The 20,000-nt window shown below is 43.9% G+C and overlaps 2 protein-coding genes across 2 annotated transcripts in view; both read left to right on the forward strand.

Annotated features, from left to right (window-relative positions):
- Positions 1 to 1,183: 1,183 nt before the first annotated feature.
- pfkfb1 (6-phosphofructo-2-kinase/fructose-2,6-biphosphatase 1) lies at positions 1,184 to 13,891 on the forward strand. Its single transcript, XM_048241335.1, has 14 exons — positions 1,184 to 1,366; positions 5,979 to 6,104; positions 8,137 to 8,230; positions 8,313 to 8,379; positions 8,785 to 8,859; positions 8,947 to 9,003; positions 9,170 to 9,291; positions 9,603 to 9,810; positions 10,196 to 10,342; positions 10,514 to 10,618; positions 10,788 to 10,917; positions 12,107 to 12,169; positions 12,391 to 12,455; positions 12,852 to 13,891. Exons 1-14 carry the CDS (start codon positions 1,318 to 1,320, stop codon positions 12,909 to 12,911), a joined length of 1,368 nt encoding a protein of 455 aa, XP_048097292.1. The 5' UTR covers positions 1,184 to 1,317; the 3' UTR covers positions 12,912 to 13,891.
- Positions 13,892 to 15,812: 1,921 nt separating this feature from the next.
- itih6 (inter-alpha-trypsin inhibitor heavy chain family member 6) overlaps positions 15,813 to 20,000 on the forward strand; it is a 12,338-nt gene continuing 8,150 nt past the window's right edge. Inside the window, exons 1-2 of the mRNA XM_048241333.1 lie at positions 15,813 to 15,964; positions 16,950 to 17,104. Coding sequence (XP_048097290.1) covers positions 15,902 to 15,964; positions 16,950 to 17,104 — 218 coding nt within the window. The 5' untranslated portion in view covers positions 15,813 to 15,901. The remainder of the gene's footprint in view (positions 15,965 to 16,949; positions 17,105 to 20,000) is intronic.

Below are 20,000 nucleotides of genomic sequence, written 5' to 3' on the forward strand. Positions count from 1 at the left end.
ATGAGGGCTGTCTTTCACCAGAGCAGCTGTGAGTTACTCAGACACCCAACTGAGGCATTCTCCTGGTCATGTGACTCTATGGATTTCCCCTCTCTTCCCTGTGAAAATCAATACTGATGTTCTAAACTCCCCCAGGGCCAGCACAGCTATCATGGCTCTCCAGTCTCTGCTCCTGTGCAATTTTTAGAGTAAATATTCAACTTACCTGTTAGGGGGAAGTGTTATCAGAGTTCTCACAGCACCTTGTCTTCAGGACTGATGAAACTCAGTCCTCTTTGCCCTCTTCAGTAGGCTACACTTTGAATTGACTCTGTCGTTCACTGTTGATTCACTACTTCACCTACTTCACTATTAGAGTGATAGATTTAGAGTACTAATAATACACATCTTTGACTTGTTTTTGCCATGATCATGGGCTTCCTATAGCAGAGATTGCCTGTGCAATGTCCACTCACACCTCCGGTGGCTAAGGGCTAATGCTAGCTTAGAGCTACTGGTTAAATGGAGAAGAATGGAGGGGAGGTGGGATGCTCTGCTGTTCCGGAGTTTGTGACGTAAGGCAGGTTGAAATCTCCTTGAAAGTGGAAGTGAATTAGTGAAAGTGGAGTGACGTCTGCCAATCATCCCTAGGGGCTCCTCACAAACTTTTTTTAGAAACTATTTTAAGAAACATAATTTAGGTCTGCTTTGGTTTCAAATAACATGCTACACTGGAAATTAGAGCAAGTAAGTAATGTTCTCATATCACAGTAGCACAGAGTGTGAGCTACTACTTACTCAGGTTTACTAGTTGGGACATTGTCAGCTGTTTGTGTGATTGTGTGTTTGTGTTTGTGTGTGTGGGTGTGTGTGCTTGACAGCATAAAAGCTGGGGTTGTTTAAAGGTCATGCCCTTTGCCCCCCTTCTAATTATGTGCATGGATGTGTGTGTGTGTGTGTGTGTGTGTGTGTGTGTGTGTGCCCTGGTGTTGGCCCTTACGTGTACGTGTATGTGTGGGTGTGTGGGTGTGACCCCTGTGTCTGGCACTAACTAAAGGCCAAGCGCTGCTCCGAGGCGGATCAGGTGTCGCGTGAATGGGACACATGGGGGAGGGAGAGGTGGGGCGTGGAGGGGGGGGCTTCGGGGAGCACTGAGGCGTTTTGTTACATTCAAGGGTGACGAGCAAGCGGGCACACACACACACACACACACACACACACACAAACCCCCCACACACGTGGCCGGTAGACTTCAGTAGGTGCTCAGTCATTGAACACTCAGCAGACACACTGAGAGGCTATAGAGACAGAAGGAGAGACTGAGAGTGAGCAAGCAGCATGGATTTACCTCAAGAGTTCCGCCGGCGTGTGCGCTGCGACAGTGCAGGTGAGTGGGAAAGGCAGCGCTGAAGAGAATGCTCTTCATGCTTTGTGCAGACCGTGGTGGACGCACATGCTCTGAAGTGCTGACTATTTGCGGTCAGCAGTGAACAGTGTCTTTGGACTTGCTGTGTGACCTAGCTGACTGACTGACTGACTGGGCATGCTTGTTCTTGTTGACATGGTGACAGCATGGAAAAGCTGCACGACACCCAACAGGGCTCCAGAACACACAATTTAGTCTCTAGGGGTCCAGGTCAGTCCCGGCGTCATGGCCCTGGACGAGCTTGGCTGCACCAACCAAACCCACTTCCCCAATCCCATGGATTGATTTTGAGCCCTAATTAAATGTAGCCTAGCCTATATTATAGGCTAAGTTTGTCAATATAGCAAGTAGCAAACAAAACTTCTGTTTTATTCCGTAGCTAATCAATCAGGAACATTAGGTAAGCCCAGCTATCACATAAATGGAGAGGAGGTTTTAGTGGCGCAGTCTACTTCACTTCTGCACTACCCGTCATCCGATGACAAATATGGCATCGCTCGCAGGTAGGCTATGTCTCCTATCGTAGTTAGAAGAAGTAGGCCTAGTAGTTTCTGGGTTTGTTTGATAGCGTTAACCTTTACTGTGTTTTTTATTCTGGCCTAGTTGGAGAACATAGGGAGCTTGTTACCGCTTCAGCGCCGAAGTTATCCGTAACTTCGGGGCTAACTTCCTAACTTTATCTGAAAGTTGTTAGCAAATGAACGAGGATTTTGGTTTTATCTGCGGATTTATTTTTGCACTTTTTCCACACGCGTCTCAGTTCTCTAACAGATATCCCCTCTCGCTTTCTCTCTCTCCATCCCTGCGCACGGAAGCTGCACCATTTTACAACATTTTCATATTAGAATGTTTTGTCAAGTGTCAGCTTAAACTACCGTGATCAATTTAAGTTATCGTGCCCCCCTGGAACGGTGTAATGCCCGTCCGTGAATTTGTGTCTGCCGCCGGGTCTGGTCCAGGTTACAAAGTCGCTCTTCTCTCTGAACTTATGGAGCCTGTATTGTCCTTCTATTTTGAGCCATTACTAAAAACACAACTGCGGTGTGTATAGTGGTGGCAGGCAGGCAGCTATGTCAGCCTTTTGTTTATGAATGAGAGGAACATGGCTGACCAGCTGTTTGCCTTCACCTTCTGTGATACTGTTGTCAAGCACTCTTGCTTGGCTATTGACTGGGCATTCCCACTGTGAGCACCAAAAGAACAGAACTGTAAGCTTCACCTATATGGTCTGTTCTGTCTTTAATATACTGTAGAGGAGGAGAGGAAGAGAGAGAGAGAGAGAGAGAAAGAAAGAAAGAGAGAGAAAGAGAGAGAGAGAGCGAGTCAACAGACCTCGGAAGCTGTACACTCCGCACACTCTGATCTTTAGCTGGGTCGGGGTGAATTCCTCTTGGGACATCCTATCTGGAGGACTGTACATACCCCCCAATGCACTCCAGCACACACACTCACTCACACACACACACACACACACACACACACACACACACTAACACACCACACAACCTGTGCAGTCACACACACACACACAAACACACGAGTTAACAGTTATATTCAAAATGAAGTGACCAGTGCACATTTTAATATGACCGTGAACTCATTCAAATGTCACTCAGCAACCATAGCAGGACATCAGAAAAAATGTGCAGTGGTCCCTTCATTTTTTCCAGAGCTGTATGTGCCAGTACCAATATTTTCATCTTAGAAAACCCCCTTACGACATTAGAGCTGCCCCACATGTGTCCAGGAAGAGTGTTTAAATACTGCCCCTATAATTTGCTCTTTTAGTTTGCTCTTCTATAGTTTGCGCACATACCATGGCAGTTGCATCAGATCTCTGTAAGCTTTAGGGTATTGCAAAAGTGCTTCTGCAGAGAAAGGCGTTCCGATGAGCCAAGAATACTCCCTGTCCTTAACCCTTACACAACGTTTACGCAACCATGCCATGAACATAAACATTCCATATGAATGACATTTAAGTGACCTCATATCTAAATAAGGCCATGGCCATTCTGAATATGTGCCTGTAGATAATCTGGATATTTAACCGATCAGACATTTGTGGTCCACAGTTGGTGATGCGGCAAACCGTTTGATGTGCATCATATATTGTATCTTACATTATATATACAGTAAAGGGTTGTAAAGGAATAATGTAATGTCATTAGTGATCATAGTTGATCACAGATTAATCACACATCATTGAATACTTAATACTCTAATCACCATGGAAGAGATTTGTTTTATGCAAACATGTTCAATTTTTGAAATAATGACAAAAAAATGCCAAACATTATCCAACACAAAATAATGACGAACATTACCCAATGGCTAAAATAATGTAGTATAGTCTATATACATCTACAAACAGGACACCCCTGCACTCTTTACTCACAAGAGGCATCTACCCCCATGTCTGCTGATGGACACCATGATGACAGCATGGTTTGCGCTTTGCATCGCAGTTTCTGATGTGGGTTTATTTCTTCTATGTCCTTATTTCGGTATATAGTACATTTAAAAGGCACCTCTTACACATTGTAGATGTTTTCAAACTTTGGGTCTGTTTGATGACTGCATGAATTATATCAACATGATGAACAATTCCCTACCTGATAAAAATACAAAAAGGGATTAAGACATACAAATGAAATGGATAAATCCAGACACCTCTTCAAGAAACTGGACAGATCCCCATTAGTTCTATTATGGGGGCATGAGTGGTAAGGGCAGGCAGGTCATTTCAATGCCTTAAAAAGGTTACAGTAAAAGGGCAACAACAACAGAACTAACAACACACACACACACACACACATGCGCGCACACACATGCACACATTTCAGCAATAATGTAACTGTACATTTTGAATAATCAAAATGTTAATAATCATTGTGGTTTCTCAGTGTCTAACTCCATAACTGGATGATCAGATTAGAATATGAACTCTGAGTCTTAAACTCCGGGACAGTGGATCACGGATTCCAGAGGATTAAAGAGAGAGCTCTGTCTAAACGCTCCCTGGACTTCTGCCGAGATCGCTCTGAGGGGAAGAAGGGATACCGAATTTTCACCTTTCTTCTGTCTGGGTAGCCGGGATGTCTCTCCAATTCAGGTGGCACAGACTGAAGGACATGTTCAGCTGAAACACTGGCACGTTTGATCATTCTTCGAGAGTTATTGTTAATTACTGGACAGTTATTCATCTTGTAGGCAAGCCCCAGTTGCCTGGACAATGAAAGACCTATTCACTGTGTTTGGATGAGTGTGTGTGTGTGTGTGTGTGTGTGTGTGTGTGTGTGTGTGTGTGTGTGTGTGTGTGTGTGTGTGTGTGTGTGTGTGTGTGTGTCTGTGCATGTGTGTCTGTGTGTGCAAGTCAATTCAACTCAAACACTGTCGTGCCAAATTGCACCTCCCCCAAAGCATCCTGCTCCTTAGCAACAGTCAGGTGACCTGAGAAGATTTGGCAGTCCTTCCTTGTGGACTGTGTGTGTGTGTGTGTTTGTGTCTGTGTCTGTGTCTGTTCGTGCGTGTGTATGTGTGTGTGTCTACAAATACGGGTTCACTCAGCTGTGCAGGGCCTCACGTCAGCATGGCCTCTGTCCATAGTGAGCTGACTAAGGTGCCGCTGCTGAAGATATGGCTCCCTGAGCCCAATAGCAGACTGACCAAGCGAAGGGGCTGTGAGTAAGGACTCCTACTATACCTCACTCTCTCTCATTCATCTCCTCCTCTCGCTCACAATCTCATATCTCTCTCTGTGTTCCTGCTGCTTTCTCCTGGCCTTCACCTATCACTTTCTCCTGGCTTGTTTCTTCTCTTAATGGCACCGGTGTGTTTGTGCGTGTGTGTGTGTGTGTGTGTGTGTGTGTGTGTGTGTGTGTGTGTGTGTGTGTGTGTGTGTGTGTGTGTGTGTGCGTGTGTGCTCTCATGCATAGATAAAAACAAAAAAGTGTAACAGCAGGTCATGTGGCTCATTATTATTCTTTGTTAAAAGAGACACGGGCAGAGCTTGTGGATTTGTGTGTTGTTGGCTTTGATTGGATGGCTGAGGGTACTGTTATAATCAGTTGCTGTCTGTTGCTGTAGTTACAATGAATGGTCAGTGTGTAAGTGTGTGTCTGAATGTGTAAGTGAGTGTGTGTGTGTGTGTGTGTGTGTGTGTGTGTGTGTGTGTGTGTGTGTGTGTGTGTGTGTGTGTGTGTGTGTGTGTGTGTGTTCATTCCTGACTGTCATTCCTGAATACAGAAATGGGACAAGAGATTATGTTCAGACCTCTATCGTGACACTAACTCGTTATCACATACCTGCCATCTCTCTCGGCAGGTCGCCACAAATAACCTGCCATTATCTCAGTTAAGTTTTGCTTGACAGATATAGGTTAATCTGTGAGGCTTGTCGCAGATTCCATGTCACAGCATGGTATCCACTTCATGTCATGATCTTTTTCCATATAATATATTATGTTATCTAAGAAGTGATTTATTCTGTCTGATCAGTAACAGCAGGAGTCCATTATTTCTGGGCAAACCTGTGCATACTTGGTGGAGTAAAACACACTATCCTTTATTTGCAGCCTCTCGGCCCCAGTTCACCAACTCTCCCACTGTTATTGTGATGGTGGGACTGCCTGCCAGAGGGAAGACCTACATCTCCAAGAAACTCACACGCTACCTCAACTGGATCGGTGTTACAACCTCAGGTGAGAGAGGAACTGGTCACTTCAGGTGTGTAGTAGCCTAGAGACGACTGTGACCTTAGTTGTATGACAGTTGTATAGTTTCCCATATATACATATGTGTTTATAAGGCCCACAATTCCCTTTTAAAGGTACACTATGCAGGTTTAGGTATTTTTGGCTAGGCCTACTGTAGAGCTCCCTCTAGAGTCGCAATATACAGTATTTATATTTTACTCTACTGTTATAAATAGCAAACTTCTTGTGACTTGTCCCCCATGTACACAATAAAAATGCTTTTGTTGTGTAGGTAAAGGATTAACAACAGGCAAAAATTAAGAGCTATATCTACTGACAAGGTAATGTTTCACGATTCTCACAAGATTCGTCAGGCCGCCGTTCTTGAAGTTGCTTTGCTGGTTTTCTCGGTAGCGACTTGCTACGTCTATACTGTATATGCTAGGTGAACGATTTGCCTATATTACAAGTTCGTTTACCATCGAATTGGCTTTGTAAAGGTTATATGAAGGTGAAAATATTGCATAGTGTGCCTTTAAAAAAATAAAGAAATTCCCTTTTAAAGAAATAAAGATGTTACCACCATGGGATAGGTGTGCCAACAATGTGTAACAAAGAGCCTTAGTCTTTCAGTGAATAGGCATGTGATTAGAGTTTATAACATCCTAAATTCATGTAATGGCATATGGTCATGTGCAGGGGTGGACAATATTTATGATACATGTATTTGAAATATGTATTTCAATTGTGTTGAAATACGAAATAGGTATTTCAAATACAACATAGTATTTTGTAATTTGAAATGTATTGGGTTGAAGAAAATGGCTTTGTATTTTGTATCAAAATACAGTACAGGTGTGTGTATTTTTATAGTTTAAAAATACTGCCAAATATTTTTGGTAAAACCAATACTTTTGGTTACGTGATGACATTGTAAAAGTGCAAAACAATGAATGTAGTCTCTGACTGGTGCTGACTTAGTAATTTGCTCAGACATATTGTGATCAGAATATTGAGATTCAGGAAGATGATCCAGTGCAAGATGAGTAATGTCAGAGACTTTCTAATGAGGAGACACAGCACTCAAACAATCCTCCATAGAAATGCATGGGGTTAGTTTGTAACGCCAATATGGCCGTTGTCTACACATATTCCACCCCTTCCTCGGCAAAACGTCGACATGTGCCAATCATGTGGTGTGATGTGAATACATTGAGCCGATCATATGGTGTGTTGTTGTGAAGACATCGTGCCAATCATGTGTTGTGAACTCGCTGCTGGAGCAAGGTTGGTGTCGTGAAGCTTTGCGCACGCACATTTCTGCCGAATAGGATGCCCGATGAGTGCCCAAAAAGCGTTGCAATATGGCCACCGAGTGGAGGGACTTGCCTAAAAGGACACACACTCCCTCTCCCACCAACCTCAAACTTCTTAAGAACTTTAATCATACAATTGGAACACTTAAACACACAATTAAAAACCTAAAGCAACACAACAAACAATTAATATGTATGCCCCTTAGCATCTAGAGTAGTATAAATTAACTATAAATATGTGCAGTGTATTAGCAGTTACCTTATAAGAGCAGAATAAATATGGCTATATAATATGAACAATGTATGAACAATATGTACGGATATGTGCAATGTAGTAGCATTTTATTACAGCATTTTATTTTGATATACAGTATGGTGTGGCGTTTGTTTTGTAGTTTATTTTGATACACTACATATACTATATATACACTTAATTTACACTACATTTTGATGTATTTTTGCCCATGTGAATGTAAACACACCTGTGTTGCCACCATCCAGGCAGGGTGTTGACTATGTAGTTTTGTGACTTGCTGTTTGCAAGTCAACTCCTTACTGTTGGTTTTGGGATGCTGTATGGATTCAGTAAATATTGATATAAATCTAAATACCGGTATATTTCCCCAATACTGCAGCATTGTGTATTAACTAATCGATTTTTAAAACAGCAGAAACACATTTGTGGCAGCTAGTTATAGTTAATGTACTCTCCCTCTTTGCAGTGTTCAACCTTGGTCACTACCGTAGGGAGGCGGTGCAGTACAAAAACTATGAGTTCTTCCTGCCGGACAATGAAGAGGCCATGAAGATACGCAGGTATATAGTAGTTAGCAAATCTGAATGTCACAATATGAAGTCAGTAGAACCGTATTTAATGCAGTTATCTGTTGGGTTTTAGGGAATGTGCTTCCCATGCCTTGAAGGATATTGCTAGTTACTTCTCCAAGGAGCAGGGGCAAGTAGCCGTGAGTAAGAGGACAAATGTCCCCCAATATGTGTTCCGTGTCACACACACACACACACACACACACACACACACACACACACACACACACACACACACACACACACACACACACACACAGACAGACACACACACTGACAGGACACATGCAAAAGAATGTAAGAATGTTGAAACATTGGTTGCAAATTTTGGCATTTCTCAGTTTAACCATGCCATGCCTATCCATGTCTACATGTTATGTGGGCCAGACTTCTCTTGATAGTTGTGACAATGTGATACATTTGATCTGAGTTATAAACAAATCGCATCACTCCCTGAAACTGAAATACACACTGTTTCAAAAGCATATTTGATCAATCCAGTCAGAGGAAAATAAATAACTGAGTGGTTCCTGTCTACTCCACAGGTGTTTGATGCCACAAACACGACACGTGAGAGAAGAGCTATCATTCTTAGTTTTGCCAAGGAGAAGGGCTACAAGGCAGGTCCCTAATTAAAACAATTCCTGAATCTGATATTTTTATAGCATTACATAATCTAAGCCTGTATGCATGTCTGTGTTTCACAGGTGTTTTTTGTGGAGTCCATTTGTGATGATCTTAATATCGTAGAGGAAAACATCATGGTAAGACTATGACTAGATGGGACTCCAGCACTAAATACATACAGTACTTTATGTCTTCTATGCTGTATTAAGGCTATGGGAGAGGCTGGGGAATATTGGCAGTAGTTGCTGGTTTTTAATCTAAATGGACTGTAAAGACATTGGCCCTGACGTGTTGACCCCACAGCAAGTGAAGGTGAGCAGCCCTGACTATGTGAATGCTGATAAGGAGGAGGTTATGGAGGACTTCCATAAGCGCATCGAGTGCTACAACCAGAGTTATGTGCCAATCGATGACGTCAAGGACAAGTATGTCCATACACAGCGCAGATGTGTTTAGGTGTGTGTGTGTGTGTGTGAGTGTGTGTGTGTGTGTGTGTGTGTGTGTGAGGTATGTCTTAATCAAGTAACCTCATACTGTAGGTGTCTGTTTCTCAAGTGGGTGGGTAGGTAAGTAAATTGATTAATTGGTTCATTGATTGATTGATTGGTGACAGTATCATACAAAAATTTCTGAGTCAAATGAGCATTCAGTGGCATGCCCCTCACAGTTGCGTATAAGAGTACAGAAACACCTGTGGATCCATGGATCTCTCTGTATCTCTCGCCCTCCACTGAAGGAACCTCTCCTACATTAAGATCTTTAACGTGGGCTCTCGGTACCTGGTGAACCGGGTGCAGGACCACATCCAGAGCCGGATCGTCTACTACCTGATGAACATCCACGTCACACCACGCTCCATCTACCTGAGCCGCCATGGCGAGAGCGAGCTCAACCTGACAGGGCGGATCGGGGGCGACTCCAAGCTGGCACCCAGGGGTCAAGAGGTGCGGGGCCCTCTGCACTCATTGCCCCAAGCAGGATCAGATAGGACTGCTCGATTAGGGCAAAAATCATAATCACTATTATTTTGTAATGATAATGGAGATATTTGCCTTTTTCGTAATCTTTAGACAAATATATATAACTCTGTAAGAGTATTGTTGCAAAATAATCATTGTATCTCAATTATTTTGTTTTCATAATTTAAATTTAAATTTGACTTTTAATTAATTGCCCTAGAGACAGAGCACCACATCAGGGCAGAAGCATTATGCTAGTGTAACCACTCTGAGGATAGATATTTGTGGGCAGACTGAAGGGAGGTCCATGTGTGAGCATAACACCTTACAGTCACTCTATGAAACTCTGTCAATCTCTGCCTGGCTGCAGTATGCACGTGTCTTGGGGAGGTTCATGAAGGATCAGACCATTAAGGATCTGAAGGTATGGACCAGCCACATGAGGAGGACCATCCAGACAGCTGAGGCTTTGGGTGTCCCTTACGAACAGTGGAAGGCCCTCAATGAAATCGATGCAGTAAGCTCCATGAATATTGCTACATGAAGAACATTGTGATATTTGTTTAATCTGTGCGTGTGCGTGTGTGTGTGCGTGTCCGTGCGTGTGTGCGTGTGTGCCGTGTGTGTGTGTGTGTGTGTGTGCGCGTGCATGCGCAGAGGTGACCACACTGTACCTTATCTGTCTCAGGGTGTGTGTGAAGAGATGACCTATGAGGAGATTCAAGACACTCATCCGGAGGAGTTTGCCATGAGAGACCAGGACAAGTACCGCTACCGCTACCCCAAAGGAGAGGTGACTTCCGTCCACCTGTCCCTCCTCTCTTCTCCACTCCCCATCCTCTCATCTTCAACCCCTCTCCTCTCCTCTCTTCTCTACTTCCCATCCTCTCATCTTCATACCCTCTTCTCCTCTCCTCTCTCTGTCTCTGCTGTGACCCACTGTCAACCTCTCTGTCTCTCAGTCCTATGAGGACCTGGTGCATCGGCTGGAGCCTGTGATCATGGAGCTGGAACGCCAGGAGAATGTACTGGTGATCTGCCATCAGGCCGTCATGAGATGCCTGCTCGCTTACTTCCTGGATAAGAATGCTGGTGAGCTGCACTAACACCTTAACACCTGCACCTGCACTAACACCTTAGTCCAAGCCTACACCGCACACACACAAACTCCACAATAGCTTATAGTTACCTGACAAGTCAGCTTCATCTGTGAATATGGACTTCCAAATACCTTGCAATAACAAAAGTGTTTAGTTTTTCTCAGTCGCTTTGGTACAGTATATTTCTCAGATCAGAATTGAAATTCTCAAAACTACCTGTTCAATCTTCACATCATTGTGTCATTAAACATCAAAAAAGCAGTTTCTCTTTGATGATTATGTACAATTCTCTGCTGTTTCCTACTTTATCATTTGCTTATGTCATGTTGATCAAAATGTATTATAATGGGGCTCTGTTGAATAGTCTCACTCCCCACAACATTTAGGCATTAGTTCATAGCATAAGTCTTTACATGCAAAATGGTTGAACAAGTTGTCATAATATGTCAAGCAAGATGATATTCATTGTGATGTGGATGAGAATGTGTGGCCCAACAGATAGGAATGTCAGGTGTAGGGAGACTGCACTGTAATTCCTACAGCTCTGCATGTACAGTTTTCCCTAAGGAGATTGTCCAATGTTCACATTTGTTCACTTTTGTTTTCTGTTTTTTTTTCTTTTTGCTATGCAGTGCTGTCTTTTCCTTTCTGTATTGCAATGACATGGTCTGTCAACAAATGACAATACAAACCGTAAAAGCGTGAAAAAAATGTGAATCGTTGTAACCTACCATTTACAATACAGTAATTGTCATCAAAACTTTAGCCATAGTTTACATCAGAACATCCCTCCAGAGTACACTGTTATATTGACACCATGACTAAGCAATTTGCCTGTCTTATCCGTACACAATTACACAAGGACTTGTCATTCTGATGGCACTGACATGTTCATTGACACAGATATTTACTTTTGAGAGATGAACTAAGGATTTTGAGCAAGAAAGTGGCTTTTGCCGGTAATCCATGGTGTTTTGCTATTTGTTCAAATTGTTTTGAGAAATGCACTTACTGTTTTGCAAATGTCAAGGATGATTCGAGAAAAACTGTAAAACCAGTTGCCATGTTTAATTAAAGGCTTTTTTCATATCATATTTCATATCATATTTCTTTTTTGCCTTGCAATAACTCTTTCACCTCAACAGGCTTGCTTGACACATATATTTCATCTCCTTCTCCAGGTGAACTGCCCTACCTAAAATGTCCGCTGCACACAGTGCTGAAGCTCACACCAGTGGCCTATGGTCTGTCAAATTGAACCTCACAAATTCATATACACACGGTGTGCATACAAACACATACTGCTGATGTGTACAACAGATCCATACATATGTTTGCCATAGTATATATAAATGCTATTGACTCATATCAGCATACCAGAAAGAGCTCATAGTAATCATGAACAGACAAAATAGTTCATGTGGTACGCAGAAAAACATTTGACTGTGCTTGTCCCTCAATAAAGGATGCCAGGTGGAGTCGTTCTTCCTGAATGTGGAGGCGGTCAACACACATCGAGAAAGGCCTGCGGTGAGCTGACTACTGCAGCAGGCCCTCTGTTTCTGTTGGCCACGCGCTTTGAAACTGTGTTTGCTCTGACGTGATAACTGTTCGGAGAGTGAGACTGTCCTGCTCCAACATGGATGGGCTGACTGTGTGCAGTGTGCTGCTTGTAAAAGAGGTGTTTGCTCTAAAACTGTCTCCATACTGTGACCATCTCTGTGCTGTGGCATTGGCATCTCCTGTGAGAGGGGAGGTCCGGTATCTGGTATCGGGTCTTGGGTCTGGACCCATGAATGTTTGCACTGTGTTTTGCACTGTGTTTTGGTCACTCCTCAGAGATTTGTCCAGTGTTTGATCTGTGTTGGTCTGCTCTGTCCTGATTTCTGCGATGTGACTGTGTGCCTCTTGTGTTCCATCTTGTAGAACGTGGACGTGGACAGGGCGCCTGATGAGGCCTTGGTGACCGTCCCTGACCACCTGTGAGGAGGTTATCACTCTCACCAGATGCCAGTACACTCCACCACCATCACCACCATCTCCGCCGGAGACAAGCAGTGTCAGTGGACTATCCAGCGCTGGACTCACTGGCAACCTGGTGTCATGGATTTGGGAGAAGAGAGAGCAATAGTAACAATCTATGAAGTGCTTCAGAGACAAACACAGAGTGTTTTCAGACGCACACACAACTGGGGAGAATATCTCTGTCCATCGGCCAAGATAAATCTGTCTCTGTGTTCGCCTTTGTATCATTTGACTATGAAATTGTACAAAGACCAGTTTGATCAAACAATATGAAATGAATAGTAAAACAACTTGGACTATCTTTGAGGGGTCTAATAATTTCTCCGGCACAGCAACACCTTGATCATCAGCACCATGGACAGCAGCTAAACAAGCAATTAGCCTGTTTACACTCTCTCCTCTCGAACAACCTTTCAACAGAACGGACTGTGTATGGTCAACTGACTGTCATGACTGTAGACATGACTATATAACTGTAGGTGAGTCATGCATTATGAAGAGATGACAGATGCTAACAAGGGTGGCTATGTGTGATCTACAATGTCAAACGCGCAAAAACTCTCCAACTGTACAAAGTCTAGCAGTGGGGCATTAAATATCATCCATGACAGTGAGTACATGACTTCAGACAAAGCTATTTAGAAACTGGAGATAGGATTGGCATGTGCATTTATACTGTTGATGTCTTACATCCACACATTAGGACAACTGGGGGACAGTTAAGATATAATCTGCTACTAGTACAGATGGCACCAGTCACTGCTTGGTTGGATTTACTGAAAAGTTTTTTTTTCCATCATGTATCAAATTAGAATGCTGTGACAATGTTCAGATGTCCTGCTAGCTCAGCTAGATAACTATTATATTTCTTCGACCCCACAGAGCTCACTTAGAATACTGTATGTGACTTCTGATGACATAAAATGTTTGTAATAACAGAGCCTTGGACTACTGTATGAGTGGGTTGAACAGATTACACCTGACATGTATTTTCTCCATAGTTAAATGTTGTCTGTTGGTGATCCACGCTTCAAGTTCATCTCGGGTAACTTTTGTTACTTTAGTCTTAGTGCGTTATAGCTGCACTTTAGCAGGGTTGGCTAAACGCAAGTAGTTCCTCGACCAAAAAAAAAAATCGAAAGAGTGACTTCGGGAAGTTTCCAGGATACACACATGCAAAACGAACAGCATTAAATCCACACAAGCCCAGCCCTCTGCGCGCTCCGCACTGTGCAATGCTATTTCATCGTTATCTGATTGTCGTTTTATAGGCTATTGCGTGCGCCGTTGGACGTCTTTGGTTTTTCATGTTTGTGCGCTCTTGCGAATTCCTGTCGATTTCTGCACTTCAAAGGAAGGAGGGGCAACACTATCCCTCGTGAATATAACTTTTGTCACTTAAAATGTGAGGTTGGCACCTAACGGTAGTTTTACGTACACTCCGTGAGGCTGGAGCCTGGGGAACTTGCCAAGCCAGGAGATAACGGAACTCCAAGTCATTCCTGAGCAGAATATTCATCATTACACCTGGAAAATGCCTTTTAAATGCTTTAGCGTGCTGGTTCTCCTCCTCATAACTGTTCCTGGAGGGATTTCTCGGAATGGCGAAAATCCTGTCCAGGTGAGCTTACATCATTCATTAAGGTCTTCTGACGTGTCATGGTCATTTATCAATTTATATTTATTAATTTCACTCATTTTTTATTTTACACCATTATGTCTTACTTCTTTTACTTAGATTTAATTGTACATTTTATTTTATTTTACTCGGGGTTCGTGCCTACAGAATGCTTTTCTTTGTAAAGTCGGGGGCGCTTGAATGGCACAGCAGGCAGCCCCGGGAGTGTTGATTTAAGCCTTGATGAATGGAACGATTTTCCATGGCATGCGTGTCTGTTCACAATAATGTGCGTAGTTGAAAACGACCTGGAAAAAAAATAAAATAGCTCTCTCAATGCACCATTTAGGCCAAGTAATACATTTTAGCAAGGTTCTGATGTCGTGGTCTTGTTTTTTGCAGAGTGTGTCTGTTGTGTGTCATGCGTGAGTTTAGAGTAAGTTAACTTTTTTGTTTAGCTTGCACACATGTAAGAGGTCACATTGTGCTCGGGTACTCAAGCGTAGTGTTCGTCAAGCGAGAGCGCGCAGGTGTGCCATTCCCATAATTATCCCGCTGATTTGGGGCAAATGTCAGAGAGACTTTATTTCCAAAAACACGCGCCAACTGCAAAGCCAAGGGCAAAAATACTCACATTGCTGCGATTCCCCCCTTAGCTGTTTGTGTAATATTTCCAGGGCAGCAGGATATGTGTAATGTATAGACACAGCTCCGGTTTGTGCGTCCAGTGACCACGTGATCCTATGCCAGCGCTGGATAGACAGGGAAGGCATTTAGTCCAGTAGCAGCACTGACGTTCATGAAAGGCTTTGATTCAGGTTGTTTCATCTAACGTTACCTCATCACCCCGCCCCCAACCCACACACACACCCACGTCTAACTTCAAAAACAGTGGTTCTGATACTCATTGTCTTAATCAGTTTTCAACTTCCATGGCCAATTTTAGAAACACAAATCAATTGTTAACTCAGGTAGGGTGAAAGCCAGGGCTTTGGGAGGTAGTTTTAGACTATAGGCTACATGTAGAGGAAGGTGTGGGAAGGTGTGTATGTGCAAAGATGATCAAGGTGAAAATGGCAGAATGATTGCCATGTATAGTCTTGCATCAGATAGAGAATGACTCAGGTTTACAGTAAGATAAATACGTTTTCATTTTGAGCTGTAGCACATGTGTCTAAATGTGTGTTTATGCATGTATCTGTGTGTTTGTGATTAATGTGTATGTGTGTGTGTGTGTGTGTGTGTGTGTGTGTGTGTGTGTGTGTGTGTGTGTGTGAACCGTACATGTGTGTACATGTGTTTGAGTGTGCTTTGTCAGAAAAGTTGAATCTGCATGCTCACTGCTTGTCCTGTTTTGCAGCGCGAGAAACGTCAGAGCAAAGTGATGAAGTCAGTGGTGAGTCACACATCAGTTTCCATGATGATATCATGTAATTCAATTAGGACACAAGTTAGTTCCTTGTTTTTTTCTGTAACCACTCTGATTTTAGTCTTGAAAAGAACACTGTGTTTCCTTCCAGTGTGTGGGTGTGTGGATGAATGTGCTTCTCTCTCTCTCTCTCTGTCTGTCTCTCTCTCTCTCTCTCTCTCTCTCTGTATGTGTGTGCATTCTTATGCCCATAAATCTCTGTGTGTGTGTGTGTGTGTGTGTGTGTGTGTGTGTGTGTGTGTGTGTGTGTGAATGGGATGTGGAGTGCCTCGGAGGCACCAGTGATGCAGCCTCAGCTCCAGCCGTCTGCCTGAGGCCCTCTTTCCAGGGACTGAGATATTTATACATGGCCGAGTGTAAAAGACTGACCACAGACCATTTATAAAAGTGACGGCTCAGCCACCTCTCTCCTCTCTGGACAGGAGCGCGGGCTACCCCTCCTGCTGCTCCTTGCTATGGAGGAAAAGACAAAAACTCTACATGGGATCAAATTAAATTTTGAATCAAAATTTAACCGAAACTAAAATTTCACCTCTGTCCAAACTAAAGTTTTGTTGAATCGTATTGCTCCAAAATCTGATTGAATCTTATTGCTTTATTGACTGAAGTTCTTGAAACCTCTTTTTATACTGTATGCTATCCAGTGATGCCTTTATCTGTGTTTGTGTCTGTGTGTGAGAGTTCAGTTGTGGGCACTCATGAGCACTCTGTGAGTGTGTTCATTTGTATGGGTATTCATATGTGTGTATGTGTGTGTGTGTGTGTGTGTGTGTGTGTGTATGTGTGTGTGTGTGTGTTTGTGTGTGTGTGTGTGTGTGTGTTGTGTCTGTGTGTATGTGTGTGTGTGTGTTTTGTGTGTGTGTGTGTGTGTGTGTGTGTGTGTGTGTGTGTGTGTGTGTGTGTGTGTCTTTGTGTGTGTGTTTGTGTGTGTGCGTGTGTGTGTGTGTTCCAGCTGAAGATAACAGAGTACCATGTGCAGTGTGTGGTGGTGTCTCGCTATGCCCACACCACGGTCCACAGCAGTGTGTGGAACCAGCTGTCCACCATTAAAGAGGCGGCCTTCGAGGTGGACCTGCCCTCCGCAGCCTTCATCTCCAACTTCAGCATGTGAGTCTCATCTCCACTCACCCTCACTCCATTTCCTGCTTCTCTATACTTTCAGGGATTGTTTTTTTCTCTCTCTCTCTTTCTCCCTTTCTATGTCTCCCTCGCTCTCTCTCTCTTTATCTCTCTTTCCCTCTCTCTCTCTCTTTCTCTCTTTCTTACTTCGTACTTCATTTCATTCATTCGCTGTTTTTGTTTTTTGTTTTCCTGTGTGTCCTCCTTTATCTTTGTCTCTCTGTCCCTCACTTTTCCTCTAACCCTGTCTCTAGTGCATACACACAGAGGTCTCACCCCCACCTCCACACACACGCACTCACACACCCTGTCTATCCGTCCTGTCCTGAAGAAGCCTGCCAAAAGGAAGCTCAACAGCCATTACTGTCGAGTGGCTCCATCTACTGCGTAACAGGAGGCCATTCTCCAGACAAATACCTCTTTTTTCCCTTAGTGTCCACTCTGTCTGCATGGCCGCTGGGGTCTTAAGGGAGGTAAGCCACAGGTGCCAGGCTGTCCTGCGCCCACCCTCCCCACCACCACCCTCCCCACCACCACCCTCCCCACCACCACCCTCCCCACCGCACTCTCTCAGCCAAGCAAGACTAACACATCCACCGCGTCGTCTGGAAGACTTAGGCCTGTCGCCATGGTCACTGGAGCAGCTTCCTGTCCTGTCTGCACCCCTCACACACACACTCACACTCCCACACATACCCTCCGACCCCCACCTCGCACCCCTGCCGTCAGATGCAGGGGGACAGTAATTGCTGTAATGGTCCGCTCACTCGGAAAGATACACTCCATGATCAAAAAACGGGACGAAGGCATTTTTGGTAGTTTAATCACCAAAAATAATGACCTCAGAGTCAGCCTCCGCATCTGATCCCCCACCCCACACCTCCCTCGGAGTGGCTAGCAGGGGAAAGCAAACTGGCCGAGGTTTGTTATAAAAACAGCCGAGACCTGCGTCCAGGAGCTGAACCCTTAGGACCTCCAGAAATAACCTAGCTCAGGGTGGGGCCTCGCGGCATCATGTGACCACCACAGACCACTCTCTCTAAACAAGCCCAATATAAATACAGTAGCCCGACCACAGACCTGTGTGTGTGTATGTGTGTGTGTGTAAGTGTAAGTGTAAGTGTGTGTGTGTGCGCGTGTAAGTGCGTGTGTTTGTGTGTGAGTGCATCTTGTGTGGGGGGCACGTGCTTGAATATGTGTGTTCAAGTGCACTGTATATATTTGTGTGTGTGTGTGTGTGTGTGTGTATCTGTGGTGTTTGCCATAGTACACAGTAAAAAAAGGGAGTGAGAGAGGGAGAAGGAGAGAGAAAGATAGTGTATGTGCATATATCCGTATGAAAAGGAAGTGTCTCCAACTCTAGAGACCAAAGGGAAGAGGAAGGGAGAAAGGGAGTAACAGAGAAATGAATGGGAGGCTTTGTTACCTCTGTGAGTTCTCAGAGAAATTGACAGGAGTGCTGCCTGCCCCCCTCCACACTCTCACACACACTACAGTTTACCAAGGCTGGTGGCCAAAACACACACGTCACACATACACTCGCACACAACACACTCATATACGCACATACGTGATGGTGGGTAGGTGTGCGTGGCATATAGTGTGCACAGTGATGTGTAATGATACATGTGGAGAGTGTTTTGAGCTAAGTCTCATCTGTCTGTGTGTGTGTGTGTGTGTGTGTGTGTGTGTGTGTGTGTGTGTGTGTGTGTGTGGAAGCTCCCTAACAGGCGAGGATCTGCACTGTTTGTTAGGACTGCTGGCTTTTAAGGCTTTTTAGCTGATTCTGACATGTGGAGAGTGTTTTGAGCTAAGTCTCATCTGTCTGTGTGTGTGTGTGTGTGTGTGTGTGTGTGTGTGTGTGTGTGAAGCAAGAATCTGCACTGTTTGTTAGGACTGCTGGCTCATCTCTCTCATCTCTCTTTCTCTCTCTCACTCTCAAAAATATTATATATATATATTTTTCTCTGGGTTTTGTGTGTGCCTTGGTTTTCCAGTGAAGAAATACCTAAGGATGTTTTGTGTGTGTGTGTGTGTGTGTGTGTGTGTTTATGTTGTGGGTGACAGACAATAATTCTGCTCCCCCAATAATACTATATATTCTATATGCTCAGTGCTGGGCCCTTAGAATCATCCTGTGGGTGAGGAAATGAGTATGAGTGGTTGTGAGCTCATAGCCGTTCCACACACAGATGAACTTGTGTTTGGAACGCATCTGTGTGTGTATGCACATAAATGAGGATATTTATGGTTACCTATGTAGTGTGTTCATAGAATGATATATTTCAGTAGTCTGTGTTCAGTAGTAGTGTATGTCAGTAGTCTGTTTTACTCTCTCTCTCTCACTCTCTCTCTCTTATGTGTGAGTGATTGCATGTGTATGTGTGTTTGTGTGTGTGTTTGTTTATGTGTTCTCTCTGTGTGTGTGTGTGTGTGTGTGTGTGTGTGTGTGTGTGTGTGTGTGTGTGTGTGTGTGTGTGTGTGTACGTTTGTAAGTAAAGGAGGGGAATAGGCTCCCATTGCAGTAATCATGTTTTTGGAGGGAAATGACTTTCCCACTCACCTCTCCCTCAACCCACCCGAACATGCATGCGTAAACACATCCCACACCCACAAACAGCCATGCACATACAAAGGTCACACACACACACACACACACACACACACACACACACACACACACACACACACACACACACACACACACACACAGACAACACACACAGGCATTCCCTGACCATGCATTATAGGGATTAGGGGAAAAGGGAGTGAGGTTTTGGTTTCCTCCTGGTTTATGTTAGACTATTAATAACACCTCTTACTGTAAAGTGTCTTTTATCAGATGTAATTACATCTCTTGCCTGGGTTTTCTCTAAGTGTGTAA

The sequence above is a fragment of the Alosa alosa genome, chromosome 4 (genome assembly GCF_017589495.1).
Source record: "Alosa alosa isolate M-15738 ecotype Scorff River chromosome 4, AALO_Geno_1.1, whole genome shotgun sequence".
NCBI lineage: Eukaryota > Metazoa > Chordata > Actinopteri > Clupeiformes > Clupeidae > Alosa > Alosa alosa.

Excerpts from the sequence above, each read along its gene's own strand:
- pfkfb1 (XM_048241335.1), top strand. The coding sequence starts at position 1,318 with ATGGATTTACCTCAAGAGTTCCGCCGGCGTGTGCGCTGCGACAGTGCA. Across the intron at positions 9,004-9,169 it reads TCGTAGAGGAAAACATCATG|CAAGTGAAGGTGAGCAGCCC; the intron begins GTAAGACTATGA and ends TTGACCCCACAG. Across the intron at positions 10,619-10,787 it reads ACCGCTACCCCAAAGGAGAG|TCCTATGAGGACCTGGTGCA; the intron begins GTGACTTCCGTC and ends TCTGTCTCTCAG.